Source organism: Fundulus heteroclitus, chromosome 8 (assembly GCF_011125445.2).
Source record: "Fundulus heteroclitus isolate FHET01 chromosome 8, MU-UCD_Fhet_4.1, whole genome shotgun sequence".
Lineage (NCBI taxonomy): Eukaryota > Metazoa > Chordata > Actinopteri > Cyprinodontiformes > Fundulidae > Fundulus > Fundulus heteroclitus.
The window spans coordinates 26,576,750-26,597,546 of NC_046368.1; the positions used below are offsets into that span (position 1 = coordinate 26,576,750).

A 20,797-nucleotide genomic window follows, 5' to 3' on the forward strand; every position below is an offset into this window, starting at 1 on the left:
GAAGATTCTCAGTCATCCAGGTCATGATCAATCCAAAAAAAAGGTTCAAAAATAAAACAACTGGACTTCTATTCAAAAGCTGAAGACGTTTCGCTTCCCATCCAGGAGGCTTTCTCAATTCAAAACGTCTGGACAAGTGTGGAGCCAAAGCAGGTGGAGCATTGTTAGTGAAAACTAAGAATCATTGGTCTAACAAAGCTAACAAAGCACGAGATAGTCTTATGAGTCACATACCCGAAAATAAATCAGGATTTTTAAAAATGCACACAACCTCAGCAAGCTCTACGGCTGCTGCTAACCCAATGACAAGTATCCGATTAGAAGCTTTGTCGGGGTCCTTTGAAATGGCTTGAAAAGGACCCCAATCCAATACACTGGCTCTGAATGGTATGTAGCATAAAATAAAATGTGGTTATTAAACTCCCACCTGTAGCAAACGTGGTGGTGATGGGGTCACTGGTTGCCTCTCCGCGCTTTGAGATGATGGACACAGTGTACTCCGTGTCTGGTCTCAGAGCGTCCATGTTGTATTGTTTGTCTGCTGGGGAAATGTCCTCTGTGGTTTCATCTGAGGGGTCGGAGCTGGGCACGTAAATCAGGGTGACCCCGTCCACCGGAGCCACTGGCAGATTCCAGCTGATCAGAGCCGAGGAGTCCGTAACGTCTTTCACCTCCACCTGCCTGGGGCTGTCAATCTCTGAGGCAGAAAATCAGGGAACAGCAGAGAAGGTTCAGGAAATACTGAGGAGAAAATTCAACTTGATGTCTTAGGAAGCCAAAGAAAAAAATAGCCAAATTTTTAAAAGCTGTTGCGTACTTTGTCAAAAGAAATATTCAAGAAGAGTTAGAGGAAACTAAATGGCTGATAATTGACATTACTTTCTACCAGAGGTAGGAACAAATTTGATCAAAACAGGAAATGCTGTTAAAATTACACCATTATTCCCCTTTGTTCTGGCTTCAGGTTTGCTACCTGCTAAATCTCCTGTGTTAACATCTGGAGGAGACCTCTGTCCTTCATATTTTTAGATCCAGTCCCAAAAGAACCTCTGGGAGGCTGACGTTATGAAAGCTTTGAGCTCTCTTTCATCAGTCATTTCTGGGAGTGGTGCCAAGTTTCAACCTACCTAAATAAATGATATCGCTAATAAAATGTGGGGGTCCAGAAATCTAGGGGGTTCCCTTACCGCAGAGCTGAAAACTAAATGACTTTGCCAGACACACTACTGAAGATATTTGGCCAGGCAGGCTGCAACAATTGCATAAGATTCTTGGAAGGATTTCATAACATTGAGTATAAGGTATTTAAGCAATAAAAAATGTCACTAACCAGGGGAAAGAAGCTAACGGCAAGATTTAAAGAGAAAAAAAATCACAGCTATGATTTAGAGTTGCAAACTAATTTGAACCAGCAGGGATTTCCTGTTGTAACTCTTCTCATTATTAGGAATTTCACTCAGCAACGTATATTTATTTATTTATTTATCAGTCTTTGAAGAAAGCCAGTAACTTGAAACTTTGCCTGGGAGCCATTTATAATCCTATTTTCTCTGATCGATTACATTTTACACTCATGAGGATCTTAATCCTGATCTTTGCTTGAAATCCTGAAACTTACTTGTGGTGACTGTTCTGGATGTCTGGGGCCCTCTAGTGTTGTTCTTTAGGACGTTGATAGAGACCTCATACTCCTGTCCTGGTCCAAGCCCCGACTGAAGAAACTCGTTTTGGGACCGCGGAAGGGTATTAACAACCTTTCCATTTTCTTCTTTCTGCTGGGACACATCAATTTTTAAATCAGCAGGTCATTAATTAAACTTCGTAGGAGAAGAGTTTACCCAATTATGAGAAACATAATTTTTTACTAATTGCTCTGACGCAGCCTACTCAATATCCAAATTTTTCAAAACAGTTAACACAGAGGCTTAAACAGTGGCACCAATGGTCAAAATGACACATTTTGTTTGCAAAAGGCTCTAACTCTGCCAAAACATTTAAAATATGAACCAAAAGCACATTTTGCCCTCAAACAACACAACCTGCACACAAATGTTTGAGCCCTTCCAATCACCCATTACACAAGGGGTAACAGAATACAAAACACCACACTCAGTGTGAATCAGTGCAGCATTGCTAGTCATTGTAGCCAAAGACTGTACGCAGCTTACATGTCATTTGTAGTCAAATTTGCCTTCTTGCAAAGAATGGATCCAGAGTCAGATATGCTGTGATCCAAATTTCCTTGATTATTCATTCTTTTTCTTCAGATTGTGGCTACAAATGAAATATTCCAACAGAAGATACTAGAGCTGTCTGTCTCTTCTAGTCTCTTCTCTCTTGACGAATAGTCTACATGGCCTCATCTTCATCACACTCAATATTTTCCCTTGTGATGCACCTAGGGAAAAATCTTCTTGCATCCCTTATCCATCCTTGACATGCCTCTGCATCTATATCATGGGCAGCAGCAGTCATTGCATTGAGCAAAGGCATCTGCTCATAGGGGTGGTGATCATATACTTTCAATCTCCATGCACTGAAGAATTTCTCTATAGGAATAGATACTGATATATCTGAATATACTGTATAGAAACATTACCCTTTCTCCAGTCGAAAAACTCTTACAATGGATGCAACCGTGTTTCTATTGAGAACAGGTTGGACTCTTTGTCCCGCCCCTCTAAGTGAAAGGCCATCATTTACCACATGATCAATCATAGTTGCTTAAATTTCATCTGTAACTTGAGCCCTTCCAGCTACACCGCCACCTCGCACACGGATTCCTCTTCCTCGGACTCCTCTTCCCCTGACCCATCTACCTCTTACTCTGACTCTCATCTGCCTTAGACCATCCATGCTTGCAAAGAACAACACACAACATGGCACCTTTTAAGGCCTGCAGACTCTGGGGTTAGGTGAATCTTTTCAGAGGTAGCTTTGTATGCTATAGATTCAAATGAGTTGGCATCCATACATTTTGTTTGTATTTTTTAAAGGGCCAATTCAGAGGATATCTAAGGCCTTATACACATTTAGCCGGGTCCATATAGAAATTATTATCTCCCAAAAAAACAGCTATCTCTCCTTTTCACCTCAATGTATTAGACCAGCTGGGCTTGTAAAATCAAACAAGCAAAAAGCATCTGAACCAACAGAAAAATCAGGACCTCTCTGATAACATTCACTTTTCCTGCACTGCACGGTCAAGTCAATAGCAATGGTTGCACATGTGATGTCAGCACCACATTATTTCTCGCATACTGTAAAACTCTGTTGTGCCATATATACACATAGGCACAACAATGGCAAGTTCTCAAATCTCCACTTTGATCAGAATTTACAGAAATAATTTTTAGTGATGTAAATTAAAGGACAAAAAGCTTAGAAATGTATTTGTTTTTCCAGATATCTAGATACATGTGGACAAAAAATCAGGGAGAACCCATTGTATTATAGCAATAATATATGGATATCATTTGCTTCCAAACAACTAGGTGCAGATTTTGTCATTTTATTTGGATGTTATTGAATAATTTGAGACATTCAACCTGACAACCCACAAAACATGTCTCTTTTGATTTATTACACTTATTTTCCATTGTTAACTTAAGAATGGCCACTGACATTGCCAAGACTTTCTGTTTTTCTCTCACTTTGTTTATTACTGAGATACATTTTCAAACTAAAGTCAACATTTTTGTACTAAATTAGCTTTCTGTGGCCTTTTCCTCCACTGATACATTTAGACAGCGCTACTGTACAGCTGTGATTTTTATTTACTCCCTGTATTAGTGAAAATAATCAAAGTTGTAATGGTGTTTTTCACAGAGAATAATGATGTTGCATATCTTCTTATTTAAATTAGTCCAAACTATTTCATGTTTAAATGCTATTTTTGGGTCATGGCCAGTAACTCTTTGACACAGGCTAAACAAAATGTCTCTTAACCAAAGGTATACTGCCATTTTAAGAACTCTCAAAAGAACCTACATTTTCTATCACGACATTATGATTTAATGTGTTTTTGATAAAAAACATAAGGCAGGATCATCTTGAGTTTAAATTAACACCTTTACTTTAAACTAACACCTTAAATACTTTAAATTACTTGAATTACTATAAATTAACACCTCCATCCCTCCTCTGTTGCTCCAAGCAGTCAGTAAGCTGTGTTTGATGGACAAAGGAGGGGACACTTTCTGAACCTTTTCCTTAAAAAATGTTGTAGTGGTAGTGGGATTTTTTTTCCCATTAGAAAAATACAACAGTAACATAAAACATTTACAACAAGCTACCAAATTTAGCATGTCTATCAGTAGCCTCCTGCAGGCTAGCAACCAAAACAGCTAGCTTGGCCTCCATCAGTTATTCAGGTTCCCACTTTTAGGTTAGAAAGCAGAAATAGCACATAATTAGGGATACTCCTCCAAATATTACATTTTACAAAAAAGGTTTTATTTAATTTCTGTTAGTAATGGCTTTACATTTTTGTTTAGTGATTCCTTCATTGTGATCAGCTGTTTTTTCAAACACTTTTTAAAGGACTGCTTCCTCTAGTGTTTGTTATTAGTGCGTCAAGACCAGAATAACTACAAATGGATGTTAAAGTTAATGAGTAATAAGATAACACGGTAATTACCTGGACCATATTTTTGATTATGTTATCACATCAGAGTTTACCATCCGATGCCTACAACGTACCGTTTGGTCTTAAGAAAAACCTTTTTGTGTGTGACAGAAGGATTATTACTGTTTTTTGGTGTGGTTTTTATAGTATGGCAGAAATGAGTTTATTAAAGAAATGCTTGACACCTAAATTAGAATCATGTTGTATTATCTGATTCTGGTAACTTAGAGGTGTCACAATGTTCCGCCTTTTGTGTTTTTATTTGGAGCTGCATCAATCTTTACCAATCAGCCGAAGTAAAAAGGGCTGGAACTGATTTCTAGGCCTCGCATCCAATAAAGCATCTGACAGCAAGGCAGCAGGAGAAACATAAAGGTCAGAAAAAGTACAGTCTATTTAAAGACGAGTAAAAGTTAGAAAGGATAGAAAATCAAAGGATCTCACTTATCAGCACGGCACAGTCATTTCCTTTCAAAGCATGTCTGCCTCAGATTCCTTGTAGCGGGTTTAGCTCCCTGACAGCCTGATTTGCCCTCAGTGAGAGGGCTTTAATATCAAATAAATTTAATGGTTGGCGCTGAAATAAATCTTTTATGCTGAAGTTTGAAGAAAAAAAGCTGGCACAATTTATCGCCTCTCACTTTTTCCATGATGGCTATGAGACAGGACAGAAAGTCTTAATAGAAGTGTCGGATATACTAACCGTGTTGCGGAAATAAATCTCCCAGCTGTCAAAGGAAATGTCCAGCTGGTCCCACACGACCTCTATAGAGGTTTCTCTCACTGATTTGAATTTCAAACCTTCTGGTTGTGGGAGATCTGCCAAGATGGAGGACAAATAGTTATTTATTTTTTTTGGCCAAAGGTAAATCTCGGTCTGCTAATCAAGAGAAAATTGTGACGTACGTGTAGCCACTCTAGCACTGACTGGAATGCTCCTCTTGTTGCTCAGCACAGCGTAGACGCTGATCAGGTACTCAATGCCAGGTTCGAGCTCTTTAACGGTGGCAGCGGTTTTATCTCCGGGAACCGTGAACTCCATGAGGAGACCGCCTGGACTGGTGGGGACGTACGTGACGAGGTACTCAGTGACCAGCATTTCATTGTTCCAGGACAAGTCCACAGTGTCTGTGCTGACCTCGCCGACGGCCAGGTCCTTCGGAGGAGACACTGAAAACAAGAAAAAAAAAAGGATGTAGAGGTTGTGTTTTCAGGTAGTTTCTCAAGCCTTCAGTGGAAGAATATCCATGTGGCAGTATTGCAAACTTTCGGGCTACATCTGGCTGTGGTGTGAAAAATAGCCAAAAATGAACATATCCAGACCATACAACTTCAGCACACAAACCAAAAGCCACTTTTATATTCACCAAAATACTTTCTCCCAGGATTAGTGGGTAGTGACTTTGAATAGAAAGAAATGGCCTCACCCTGATTTTACTTTTATAGTACTTTAAATTAACAGATGGAAACTCTCAGAAACTTAACGGCCAAATCTTTCTGTGTATATTTGATACAGGGAGCTTCTTACCTTCAGAGCAGTCCTCTCCAATGTACCCCTCATCACAGAAACACTGACCATTCACACAGCGGCCTTTGTCCTGACAGTTGTTGACGCAGCTCAGATCTGCACAGCTCTCCCCTTCGTATCCGCTCTCACACGTGCACCTCCCGTTGACGCAGCGGCCCCTGTTGTTGCAGTTTTCTGGACACGCGAGCACAGAGCAGTCGTCTCCCTTGTAGCCCTCCTTACAGAAGCACTTTCCGTCGAGACAGTGGCCCCGTGCCAGACAATCATTGGGACAAGCTTTCTGGCTGCAGTCTTCCCCGCTGAACCCTTCGTCACAAACACACTGCCCGTCAACGCACCGGCCTTGGTTTCTGCAGTCGTGCGGGCAGCTCAGCCGACCGCAGTCCTCGCCCCCGAAGCCTATGTGGCACACACAGCGTCCTTCAATGCACTCTCCACGGCCATAGCAGTTTGACGGGCAAGTGCGTATGCTGCAGTCTTCACCAGCGAAGCCTTCGTCGCAGACACACTGCCCGTTAACACAGCGCCCCTTCAGCAGACAGTTGTTTGGGCAAGAAAGCTCGGAGCAGTCGTCTCCGTGGAAGCCGACGTCGCAAGAGCACCTCCCGTTGATGCATTGGCCTCTGTTGTTGCAGGTATTCGGACAAGCGAGCTGGCTGCAGTCCTCACCCTGATACCCCGAGTCGCAGATGCACATCCCATTGAAGCACGTTCCTCTGCCGTTACAGTCGTTCAGGCAGGTGAGCTGAGAGCAGTCTTTGCCACTGTACCCAGCAGTGCAACTACATTTGCCATCAATGCAGAAGCCGTTGCTGTGGCAGTTATTGGGGCAAGATTGTTCTCCGCAATCCTCCCCGCTAAAGCCTCCGTCACAGTAGCAGGTACCATTCACACAGCGTCCGCGGTCGTAGCAGTCGTTGGGACAGATGAGTTCTGAGCAGTCAGAGCCAGTCCAAGGTTCTTCACACACACAGTCTCCTTCATCACAGTGGCCACGGCCCAGGCAGTTGTTTAGGCACCGGCTTTGAGAGCAGTCTTCACCAAAGAAACCGTCCGAACAGACACAGTCGCCTCCCACACACTGGCCATGGACTCCGCAGTCCATAGGGCAGGTCTTGAGGGCACAGTCTTCTCCAGTGAAGCCTTTGTCGCACTCACATTTTCCGTCCACACAGCGGCCGTGGTCCTGGCAGCCTGCGGGACACTCGCCCTCAGTGCAATTGGGTCCCCTCCAGCCAGGATCGCATATGCAGGCACAGGTTTCAGGGCTGTATTTTCCATGGCCATTGCAATATGGTTTTGTTCCTAACTCACCTAAGAGAGAGGGGGGGGAAAAAAGTTCACAAAGTTGATGTTTTGTAGAGTACCTCATCATGTTGACACAGCATTTCACCACAAAGTTTATTAAAAGGGAATTCATGAGATTTTGGGATGTACTTTGTAGAAAAAGCTAAACTCCCAAAATAAAATCCCACGCACTCACTCCAAATAGATGAATGCAACAGATGTAACTCATACTGAGGGAGACTCAGGGGATTAATTGGTATTATAGCAAAACTCTTTTCTGCATGAATATTGAATAAATACAGGATTGTATTTCTTTGCTGGCGGACAGACCTACCTGTAAGCTGTTCACTGCTGCATTGATCCCTCAAAGCTGAAAGTTCTCCTTCAAGCATCTCCAGCCGGCTCATAAGGTCCTTCAGGCCCGGGAAGTCATCGGTGCAACCGCAGGCCTGCCGAGGTATGTTGATACGATGGGTGAACACGATCTGGTTTTCTCCATCGAGAGTATGTTCGGTGACATGTTGGCCTGGAGGCATGGCCGCTATGTCTTTGGAATGGAGCTGTGTGCCCTCTGGTGCCTCCAGGTCCACCGAGCACAGGGAACTTGCAGGAACATTGATGTTATAAACGTGGCTGAAAATCACAGGGTGCCCTGCACTGGGAACAGTGACATTGTGTTCTGTAGGGGGGGAGAGAGTCTGTCTTCTGTGGCGCAGGATTTTTTTTACAAACCCAGCATTTGACGTGCCAATCAAAGTAATGAGAAGGAGGCATCCCAGAAGACTGCGCGTGCCCATGCTAGATGTGGGGCAAGGTACTGGTGGACCTTTGGCTTGAAGGGTAATCCTGGTTAGAATGAGCAATCTGGAAGACCAAAAGAAAAACAACAACACTTCAAGTGAATTTTTGAAGTTGTTCTTGATCAACACAAGCAAATGTCTGTTTGATAGGAATTAACCAACCATGACAAAACCACCTGCGTAGACTGGCGACCTGTCCAGGGTGTACCCCGCCTCTCGCCCATTGACAGCTGGAGATAGGCACCAGCACCCCTCGCGATCCCACAAGGGATGGACGTGTTAGATAATGGATGGATGGATGGATGGATGGATGGATGGATGGATGGATGGATGGATGGATGGATGGATGGATGGATGGATGGATGGATGGATGGATGGATGGATGGATGGATGGATGGATGGATGGATGACAAAACCAAACTGGGCTTTATTCCCATCCATGTGCTACTGTGCTACCCTGTCAGTTGCTGGCTAATTTAGAGCTAATAAAAGTCTGTCTAAAAAAATCCCTGTGAAATGTGGAGCAGGTTTATTGGCATATATCCCATAAGTCAGAATGAACATGGCAGACAGCATTGAAGGCCTGGTGAAATGAGCAATGATTAATCAGCTTATTTGCCAATGATCATGTAAACAATGTGATTTTAATTCATTGTAATTTTCTCATAAGATGAGGGTTCTCCTCTTTTCCAGTTTAAGGAAATGACAATGTAGCAACAAACCCTTTTTGCCGAACAAAGATATCATAAAAAAAAAATTCTGGTTATTGCTGGTGAAATTTCAGAAGTCAAAGCAGAATGGAAAATAAGATGATTTTAAAAGGTGGATGGTTGTGGAAAACAACTCTGAAGGCAGAGCAAAGTTTATGTAAATATGAGGCTTTTTCTCCACCTTGTGGTTTGTGAAGTATGCTTTCTCTAATATTCCAAAGACTGCTTGCATGAGTAAACGACTAACTAATCTTTCCCATCTAGAAACAGAGGCTGAGCAGAGACTCAGAGACCTCCCCGACATGTGCACACCATACAGCATACGTAAAGCCTGACTTTCTTTTAGCAGAATTTATTGCCATTTTTTGCCGTAGACAGTCTCTGCCACCACTGTTTACTTGTGAAATTGAATGCCGGTCAAATGCATTTTAAACCTGATGGTGTTGCTGTAGATAATCAGTTTCACTGTTGCTGAATGATAAGTCCATTTTTACAGAGTGAATTGTCCACTCAGAGTCTAAGTCTGAGTTCTCCTCACAAATGCCAATGTATTTTTTCAGAGCGAAACAAAATATTTCTATCATATCTATACAGTTTGTGTACACGTCTACAGACTGACACCAAGTAAGCTATGTTTAGAGGCTATCAATGTTATGACAAACCAGAAATATGTCACTTAAAAAAATACCTTTTAAGCATTCTTGAAAATGTTAAGCATCCCTAAAAAAAAAGTCTCAAGGCGAAAGAATCCACAGCTGTGCTGGCACGTCGACGTCTTTTATGAAGTTCATGCGTGCATAAAGAAAAATCTCAGCTGTTTTGATTCACCAAAACCTACACCTACTATCCAGGAAAGGGAAAAGTATTTTTTTTAAAAATCCTACTGATACACCTACAAGTTTTTCAGATGACTTCAACGCCTGGACAATGACAACACCCTAATTTGTAGAAGGGCAAACAGCAAGCTCCTTCCTCAGCGTGGGAAAACCTCTTTAGGTTAGGATGCAATGAGCTTCCATCAGTATGTGAGTAATGACAGATGACGAGCAAAAAGGGATAGAAAAGCCTATTGTGATGACCGACCTCCTCTGCGTAACTGGAAACAGCTTCCCTCGGTGTTTCAGGTTACATGCGAACCAGTGATGATGCTGTGTGAAACATCTTATCCCCACGCTGTCTGCAAACGTCGTTGAGACTGGTACCTAAGGTCTGCCGTCGTGTCTGGTAGAAAGGTTACTCCTTCGCAGAGGAGCAGCATCTTGGCCGACTCACAAGGAGTTTGTCATGTTTCTTTTCTTTTTTTTTTTATTAGCAGCATCTGCTCATCCCATGAAAAATGACTTGCAGACAGAAGACCGGTACCTGCACTTTTCAAAAAAAGGTGCATGTTGTGCACCTGGGTTCACTCTCATGAGAGCTTCTGGAAACAGTTTGGATCTTTAACCCAAAAAAAAAAAGAAGATTTTGCTGAATGTTTGTTGCCCCTCTGTCACCATGACATCAAACTCGTTGTTTTTTTCTTGCCTCTTATGAATTTAAAAGGACATTATTATACTACAGAGATATAACAGTCAAAAAAATTCCTCATAAATCAAATATTTGAATCTTTTCAACGAGAAACCCAAGAAAGCCAAAAAAACATGCTATCCCTACTGCTTTACAGTTCAAGATGAAAATCAATTTTACACAAGGCAAAAATTCACCCAAGCTATAAATATTTCTAAATATGAAACCAAAAGTGCATCATAATGGTTAAAATAAACTTACACAATCTCAGCTTTCATCTAGCCATAAAACGCAACCCGTTCCCAGGGTTTCCTCTGACACTAAATCAGACTTTTAGGAGATTAATTAAAGTCAGTCATTGTGCAAAGTCATAGCACAGAGCAACCCTCATGGTTGGATTGAGCCTGAGGATGAAGGATGAATATTTCTTCCAAAATATGAGGAGCATAAACAGGTTTCGCTGAATTTTCCTGCGAGTAATGCCAAAGATTTACTGTTGAGGGAAGCCAATAAAAGCAGAGGAAAAAGTTACAGTCAACAGAGATCTTTGAATTTAACTTATGTCCTGTAAACGGATCACACCATGATGAGTAAATGCTGTTTTCCTAGATACAAAACTAAACTGTTTCTTGAAATACAACCACTTAATTTATCGTTCTCAACCTGGTGCCTTTAAACACCTTTCCTCAGTCTAACCTTCTTCTTTTACTATACCCACCTTTAGCCTCACTTCCCTTTCATCCCGTCACCCTTGCCTGCATTTCTGCTATTGTTTTTATTTAAAAACAGATATAAAAAGAGTCGGAGTTTCACGACTTCTCACACATCTGTTGAGTGGGCTGGGATGTGACAGGAAGCTGTAAATCTAAAAACTTAGTTCTGGAAACTTTGCAGAGGCAAAGATAGTTTGTGGCATTCAAGGTAAAGAATAAATCACACAATCGCAGAAACAGGCTCACTGGATTGTTATGATGAATGTAAAATTTGCTAAATATCCGTGTATGGCTTACATCTATGATAGATAGATAGATAGATAGATAGATAGATAGATAGATAGATAGATAGATAGATAGATAGATAGATAGATAGATAGATAGATAGATAGATAGATAGATAGATAGATAGATAGATAGATAGATAGATAGATAGATAGATAGATAGATAGATAGATAGATAGATAGATCACTTATTGTCTCAATTTGACTGCTTTTTATAGTGTGTTCATGTGTGTTTTCTATGCTGCAGTGTTTGATTTTTATTACTGCATGATTGTGTTTTTGTGTTATTGAATAAGTAAACAAATTTTGAGCATCGTACAATCCCGAGTCAAATTCTGGATATGTGCACTGAAACTTCTGAACTCTCCCTGAATTGCCTCTGGCTCGGTTATGTTCCTGACCCGTCTGTCTGCATGCATCCTGCCATTCCTCCTCTTTATGCAGTCATTAAGGATCATTCACCACAGCTGCCTGACTACCTCTCAGCCACACAGCAATCAAGCATAGCATCTACACCTGTTCCTCCACCTTTATATACCATCCTGGTTATTGAGTGTTGAGTTAGTAGATGTCTAATGGTTTTCCTTACCTGATGCCAAGTTTAGGACCAAGTTGATGACCATGGTCATGTCCTGTGGATTTTCCTGCCTTGCCAAGTCCCTGTCTCACACCTACCCTTCCTTCTAGTTTCCATGCATGACCCAAGCCTGTTTCCCAGATTCTCACCTAGCCTGCCATCCTGCCGATCACCTTCTGCTGTGAGCAGCAAGTTCTTCACGGTCTGGATCTCCATCTTGCTCCAGAGGAGGTTTACTGCCTACTCAAGGCTTTTCATTATCAGTAAATATTTTAAATGCAACTATTCAATTTGATGCAATTTTATTTATATAGCACCAATTCGCAACACAAGGCAATTTACAAAGTCAATCCTATCAAAAAATACGGACACATTGGTTTTGTATCTAAAGAAACCCAACAGAATGCATTAAGTAATTGACTGGCAGCATTCACTCCTACTGGATGAACACGTTGCCACAGCGGATAGTTGCCTGCATTGCGTCGTTGACTTTGCAGCAATCCCTCATACGGAGCATGCATGTAGCGACAGTGGAGAGTAAAACTCCCCTTTAACAGGAAGAAACCTCCGGCAGAACCAGGCTCAGTGTGAACAGCCCTCTGCCATGACCAACGAGGGGTTTGAGAAGACAGAGCATAGACACAAAAAGAGCCTAGAAGCACTGATCCAGGAATACTTTCTATATTAGAGAAGGGTAATGGCAGAAAGCTCCATAGATGGAAGTCCAGAAAAGAAACACAGACAAGCAGACAGGCTCCAAGCCAGTCCAACACCATGTCTGGTTTGAATAGCGAGTCTGTTACTGTGTATTGGTGTACAAATGTGCGTGCATGAGTGGGTGGATTGGACTCATAGTAAAAGGGCTTCAAGTGGCTGGTAAGACTAGAAAAGTACAATGTAAGCACTCTCCATTTTCCACTTATTTTCCTGTGACTGTCTAGACTGATATGGGAAGTTTATTTCTCCCATGACCGTGGCTCCGGCTCCTCGGTGAAGCTCCTACAGCTCATATAGCAGGCAGAGCAGCCGGAAAGCCTACCCCGACCGCAACAGAAGGCTAGAAATCAGGCTATGTAAGACGCGGGCATAACGTCGAGCATGTAGTGACATATCCTTATGCTGTGGGCTAATGAATCATTTAAAAAAGGCATCTGCAACTAAGAAAAAAGCTCAAGTACAATTCGTTGTCAGTCCATTTGACCCGTGGCAGTATTAGAACTGCATGACATTGTATGATCCCAACCTTTTTAGCTGTCTGCTGGTGCCCAGTAAACTTCTGAAGTGACACCGTTTCCACTCCTCCGGTTAATTCCTCTCAGCTTACAGCTTTAAAACATCTCCCTGTAATTAATTTGTGACACTCACAGCCTTTATTCCACATTTTTAAAATGCCATCCAATGTTACAGTCTGCGGAGAGAAAAAAAAAAGATTGATATTATCATGATTTCAAATTAACCAGAATTTTTTCGGCGTTGTTTTAAAAAGCAAGTGCCACTTTCTGGAGACATGCAGACTCTGTGTTTATGTGATGAGTCTGCGACGTGCGCGCAAACACCACTGGTTACAATAAAAAGCCCAGACGACATCATTCAGAGCAGGACTGAGGTGAACCAAGGACATCTCCTGTGACACTCAGACATGGTAAGACAATTAAGGGAGAAACTGAAACGCCGATATAACCTGCTGCGGTAAGCTATAATCAGTTCATCGTAGTTTTAGTGCCTTTTCCCCCATGTTGGCAGCAAAAAGGAAACTTTCCCACGTGGAAAAAAAAAAAATAGAAAGAAATTGGGAATTTTGGCCCTGGACTGATGACATCTGTTTTACAAAGTCAAGGAAAAGAGAGAAAAAAAATCCGTGAAGGCACTTGTGATGTATCCAGACAGTGAAAAGACGCATTTAGTTAACCTCAAAGTGCAAATGCATGGGAGATTTTTATCATGTCTTTTAAATTGGTTCTGATTTGGTGACAAAGCGCCAGACACACACACACACACACACACACACACACACACACACACACACGCACACACACCATGCATCACAGCACGTCTGAACACACTCCTGATTGGAAACAATAACGGAAGAGTGCCAGGGCAAAGCAGTCAGCACAAAACAAGTGCTCCGGTTGGGGGGGGGGGGGGGGGGTTTGTGTATTGGTTGCGCGCATATTTTTTGTTTCCATGCATTCTGAAATCTAGATCCTTTTAACATCTGGCACAGCTGCTAATGGTCTCGCACCAGAATAACAGGAGCAGTCGCTGTAGCTGAGACAATGATACAAAAAAATTTTTTAGCAACTGATTAACTGATGAGCTTTCGCTAACTTTACGCCTCGTCAGAGGAGACGTAAAGTTTTACGCTCTACTGAGGGGGAGCCCGAGAAAGTAAGAGACCAGCAGCAGAGTTGTTTTTTTTCTCAAATAAAAGCTGTTTCTAGATATCTGCCGAATAACGTATGTGATCAAAGCCTTTTGAATCTTACTACACCACAAAACCGATTCATAGCTTTGAGCTTTTTTCAGAGTTTGTGACAGTAAAACCGTGAGCTTTGCTGTATTTTACCAGAATATTATGTTAGAAATCAGCACAAAGTAGTTCATTACACTCATTGTTATCAATTTGTGCAACAAATCTGAAAAGTGTGATGTGCTTTGCTCTTCAGCCCAGCCCAGCCCCCCCCCCCCCCCCCCCCCCCCACCACCACCACCCAAATCTGCTTTGTAGAGGCACCTTTTGATTCACGTATAGCTATAGGTGGTTTGGTATGTCTCTACCAGCTTTGCATGTCTCTTGCCCACTGTTCTCTGAAAATTTCCTCAGGCAGATTGGATGGAGATCACATATGAATTGTGATTTTTAAGCTACCGAAGTCTCTGAAATGGATTTGAGTCTGGACTTTGTCTGAACCACTCTAACAAATGGACTCGCTTTGATTTAAACCATTCCATTGTTGCTCAAACTGTATGTTTATGACGGTTTTGCTGTGGGAAGGTGAACCTCCGCCCCGTTTTCCGGTCATTTTCAGTCCTAAACAGGTTTGCGCTGTGTGGGAGTTAGTTTTGTCTGATGCATATTGTGTTCCATACATGGTTTATTTTATTTTTTTACTTTAGATTTCTCAGTTGTTTCGTTATGTTCTATGTTTTGTTTTTTCTGAACTTTGATATATTTCTGTTTCCCTTGTGCTTGATTATGTTCCCTCTGTGCACATTCCTCCCTCCGTTGCCTCAGCGGCTGTCACCACCCACCAGCACTCCGTTCTGTTTATTGTAATCACCTTGGTTCCCTTGTCACCAATTACCTCCCCGACCGATATGAGCCAGATACAGCCCCTTCACTTCCTCCGTCAACTTAGCCCTTCAGTTTGCCGTGGTTTGTTGCTTAGGCCGTCATTCCTCGTTGTTCCCGTCTTGTTCCTGCCATACTTGCTGCTCTGCCTCATGCTATGCTTCATCCATACTTATGCTGTCTTCGCAATTTTTTTTTTCTTTCTTGCTGCTTTTCCTTGTTGCTGTTCCTTGTTAAGCATCATTTGTCAGCATGTACTTGCATATGTCCTGTCTGCATTTGGGCCCTCTATCGACACCTCAATACTTGACATTGCTTAGCCTCATCTATTACCCAATTAGATCTAAAAAGCTTCCCTGTCCACAATGAACAAAACAAAAAAAACATGGTGTAATCATTATGTTTCACAGTGTTATCACAGTGATAACTGTGATAATTTGCTTCTGAGACAAAAAAAAAGTTAAATCTTTGTCTCATCAGACCAGAACGCGTTTTCCTTGACCCGCCTGCTGTGTCTTCATGAAGCTGTTTGTTCACTATTGTTCTCTGACAATCCTCTCAGGCCTTCGCAGCTGCAGGTACACTAAGAATAAATCAAGGACAAAAGACACTCTGTTGAGGACCAAAATATTCACATTTTGGACAGAGAAGACAGATGGTTTGAGAGAGGAGTGAAGGAAGCCATTTATGTAAAAAGAGAAAAAAAACAACCTTAAACAGAGGGGAAGGGCTCAGGTTTAAACTTACAACACAGCTATAGGTTCTATTCCTGCTAAATTCACACCTCCAGGCCTGTGACCACAATATTTCTCCTGCGAGCCAGACAAACGATGAGCCTAACGACTCTCCATCGTTGGGATCTAAGCTCTTACGAGGTCTCGCCAACAGGTCTATTAAGCTTGGAACTCCACACTCCAGACACTTTGAATTGAGAAAGTGTCCTAGATGGGAAGCGAACCGCTTTCAGCTTCATAATAGAAGTTCAGTTTTATTTATTAACCTTTTTTTTTTTTTTTTTTGATTGATCATGACCTGGGTGACTGAGAATTTTTCACCAACTAGGAATAGATCACACATAGGTGGACTCTATGTGCAAGCGTCACAAGATTTTATCTGGGATGTCAGAGTGAAGAGTACAGGAAAGCACTGAGGAGCACATATTTTAGATTTTTCCTTTGCAAAAAAAATAAATAAATAGAGAAAACCATGTATATTTTTAATTTCAGTTCAAAATCATGCGCTGCTTTGAGTAGGACTCTCACACAAAAATCACTATCTTGTCAAACTAATACCTTTTGAAAAGTCATACTTGAAAACCCAAAGTTCAATCATGCTAAAACAGACCTTGGTATTAAATAACATGACACGCTCTGATAAAAGTAGAGTGAAATATGGTAGAACTTATAAAAAGAAACATATACACTTATAAACCTGGGCCGCCGGCAACAACCTTCACATTTTCCCAGCCAAGCGTCTGTCGCCGTCACGTCCAACCGGAAGCTCAGCACTAATTAAACACCTTTTAGAAGAAAACAATGAAGTGTGTGAAGCTGAGTTATGATCCACCTCTGGCCCTTTGTGTCTGGGTCACGCAGTAGGAATCTGCTGAAGCTGAAACCCAGCTGTCCGTCTAGGGGGAGGTGTGCTGGCTGGCTGGGAGAAAATCTTAAGGGATCCCAGCACACACACCACAGCAGGGAGGCTGCAAGAAACTCCTCAGCGACGGACAAAATGCACGTTATAGACGGGGCTTAAAAGAAATGTGGGAACGGAGGAGAACGACTCCAACCCTCACCAGCTGAGCATGAAGTGGAACCAGTGACTCAAACTTTCCACACAACGGGGAAATAATCTCTACTTCAAATCCCTGCAGCCAGATTTGGACGTCAATTAGGCACAACTAATGAACTGAGTGGCTGAAATTTTTTCCCTCTGATTGCTGCCGAATCCCGGTGCCCCGCTTTTCTTTTCATTTCAGCTACATGTGGAAAAACGACTGCTCTGTAAAACCTAAATTGCTCAGCCTAAGGTGATGTGGTGAATCACGGAGCTGCAAAACCTCAGCAGACGGACAGACGGATGCATGTGGATTTCATGACCCCTGTGCAGCAATGGACACGGATGGATTGCTTTTATTTCATCTTTGGATTTCAAGAACTGAAGCCAAAGTTGACAACTTGAGCAAACATCGTTCTAGGAATAAAGCATTGGAAACCTCTCTACATTCCCTTTAAAGAGTAGTCACTTCTGCACATCTGCAGCATTAAAACAATGGAAAGCTTTTGCTTATGCATGGATGTCTCTTCTTACCTGTGCTGCTGGGATCAAATCCTAATCTGCATTCAACACGTGGCGTTCCTGCGATTCCTCCCAAAATTCAGCCCAGCCCAGCCCAAGACAAGGATGCTTCGCTCTCTCCCTCTCTTCCGTCACTGCTCCGAGCAAGGTGGCAGGCAGCTCTGTCAATCCTCCCTCAGCCAGGCTCCTTATCTTCCCTCGGCGTTCACAGCTCAGGCTGAGGCTCAGCTCCGTTCCTGACAGAGAGAGAGAGTGAGTCAAAAAAAAAAAAAAGGAAGTCAAAAAAGAAGAAAAAGGCAGAGAGGAGGAGAGCAAAAGAGAGAGAGAGTGTCGGTGTAGGAGGAAATGTCTTTTAAAGCCTGAGGAGTGTTTAGGTCAGACACCCATTGCTTTGTAAACTAAAGCCCTTAAATAGCCGTCATTCCCCCCCCCCCCCCCTCCCTGCCTTTCACAGCCCAGACCGCCCTCCCTCTCTCTGCTGCAGCTAATGGATGCAGAGCTGGGCTGCTGCCTTCAAATGAGATGCCACCGTTACCGGGAGTCATGACAGAAAAGAGCGAAGCTTGTGGTTGTGTCGGAAAATTAGAGGGGGGAAAGGCCAGCAATGAGAGGAAAGTCAAGGGAGGCTGCAGACAGCAGGCAGACGTTTACCTTCAGCAAATTTAACTTTATTATAATGATTTCTGATTAAAGCCAGATACGTGACGTGTGCAACGTCTACTGAAATGTTTGTGCATTCACGGAAGACCTACAGGGGATGGAAAAAGTTTACACACACCTGTTGAAATCTCCAGGTTTTTAATGATGCAAAAAAAAAAAAAGGAGACCAAGAGCTCATTTTCTACCTTTTATTATTGCCCACAGTCTCTACAAGTTGATTGATTGATTATGGCAATTTGGTTTTATCGGACCGTGCTTTCGCTAATTTGACCCAGATTACCCAGTCATCTTCATGGGAACAGGCTTCCATCTTAACCACCCGACCTCATTTCCTCCATGGATGAAGAATAGGTGAGATTCTCGTCACAAGTGATGGACAGCCCGTGGTTGCCAGAAATCTCCCTGACCAGTTTTCTCATTGCCTTTTCACCAGATTTGGAGGCCCATCCAGTTTTTGCTAATGTCACTGAGGAAAACCATCAGACATCCGGAGCTCTCTGCAGTCCGTAGAAAATGTCTGGAAAAATCCACCATGAAGGCTGAACTTTATTTGGGGGCTCTTCAGAGGCGCTGTAAATGAGTGCCGACCCAACTTTCCAGGTTCTGACCCACAAGGCAACAGTGAAGAAGACTACTGAGCCCAGCTATCAGTTGGGTACGCTAAGTAAGTTAAGCAGTCTTCTAAGGAAAGCACAAACAGCATAAACACCAAAATGTTTACTTTTATCTACTTCTTGTTGTTTTTTTTTACCTCAATTATTTGTAATCGCACTTATAAGTCCAGAAGCCATTATTATTTATGTCATTTAGTTTCATAACCATAAATGAGCCAAACTTTGAGGATCACTGCCGAACGATTTGCCATGAGGTGGAATATGGTTGTCAGAAGACAGCCACACCCCCAGTTATACCAGGGTGTGCATACTTATACAACCACATTAATTTACAAGTTACTTTATTTTTTTTTATTATTTACCATTTTCCTCACTAAAAGATTTTATTTGATTCCTAACTTACTGTTACCTGCTCAAACAACAGGTAGAAAAAGTTTTGAAAGTATCCATCTCGCTCAGATTTTTTTGTATACTTTTTCGCAACACAAACACCTGGCATTTTTTACAAAGGTGTGTAGACTTTTTACGTATACACACCCCTCTCAGTCCCATTAAAAACATAGCAGTCGCTCTCCAGCTCTGTCACAATAGGCTAAGCAGAAAACTGGTTCACTCCACAAGAATGCAGCATGCTTCCTCCTGGTTGCACTGTTTAGGTTTGATCTGATAAATCATTAAAATGACAGGCTGAAATCCATCTCTGGCTCCTCAAGGAAACATTTTTTTCCCCCTTGCTCGGACACTTTTTTTTTTTTCTCCCATGGACACGTCTGAATTTAACAGATGAGATGAGCAGGGAGCAGACACATTCTTTTTTTTTTTTTTTTTTTTGAACACAGCAGCAGTGTCAGTTCTTGGAATAAGGAAAGCGAGCTGCTCGACAGCATATAATGATATCATTGTATGTGACCATGAATGTGAATAATAAATCATAAAGCATCTTGAAGCTCAGTTGGGATAAACAGCCAACACTCCCCTATGCAAAGAGGCTGGATCCCTGCTTTATTTCCAATGCTGTTAGAAAAGTATGAGAAAGAATCAGCTCAGTCATGCGATGTTTGGTTCAGTTCTGCCGCTTTTAGAAATCTACGCTTACTCATTTACATGTTATATATTATTCATAGCAGCTCTCTCGCTAAACAATGCCTCTTTGTGAGATAAAGTCGGGAAATATTTACGCCTGCTGCTTTCTTACAGCAAAATGTAGAAAATTTAAAGTGACAAAGCGGCGAGAAAGAGGAAAACGAACCTAGAATAAATCCAGATTACGCTAAAAGCCCACATGAGCTAAGCAGCTTTGTCACTTTGCATTGCAAGAAAGACAAGAAACTCTTGTCTTTACTATAAGACCTTGCAGGGAAAATCAATGATATATGTACACCTCATTGCAGAATTATTCGCAAACACTTTCTACAAATCTGTCACCTTACAAAAAAACTGAGTTTTGACTTTTAACTCAACTAATGAGTCAATGAGGGAATTCTTACAATTAATCCATAATTATATCTATCTTCTATCTTCGCTAACTCTTTGGTCCCCTTCTTTACAAGGACACAAAAGGAAGATGGAAAACATATTTTTAAATGTTCATTCACTCTAAAACCCTAAATGACATCCAGTTGGACCAGTTCTCTGAAGGCCTCAGAGGTTGTCTACATACCTTGGCTAAGGGGGTCCATTAATCTGAGACGCAGCCAAGGGGCTCGTGGTCATTCTGGAGGAGCTGCATAGATCCACAGCTCAGGTAGGTAAATCTGTTCACAAGGCTATAAACTAGAAACGAGTGGTATTTACCTCCAAGTTATGTACTAACCTGTGTCAGTCTATCACAATCTCCTAAAAAGGCATTCAAGTTTGTACTTTAATACCTACATTAAAGTAACGTAAGTAGTTACTTTAG

The 20,797-nt window shown here is 42.0% G+C and overlaps 1 protein-coding gene across 1 annotated transcript in view; it reads right to left on the minus strand.

Annotated features, from left to right (window-relative positions):
* LOC118556458 (tenascin-like) overlaps positions 1-20,797 on the minus strand; it is a 49,736-nt gene that overhangs the window by 14,033 nt on the left and 14,906 nt on the right. Inside the window, 7 exon segments of the mRNA XM_036140476.1 lie at positions 428-697; positions 1,619-1,772; positions 5,331-5,446; positions 5,534-5,797; positions 6,156-7,469; positions 7,777-8,306; positions 17,636-17,859. Of these exon segments, the coding sequence (XP_035996369.1) occupies positions 428-697; positions 1,619-1,772; positions 5,331-5,446; positions 5,534-5,797; positions 6,156-7,469; positions 7,777-8,239 (2,581 nt within the window). The 5' untranslated portion in view covers positions 8,240-8,306; positions 17,636-17,859.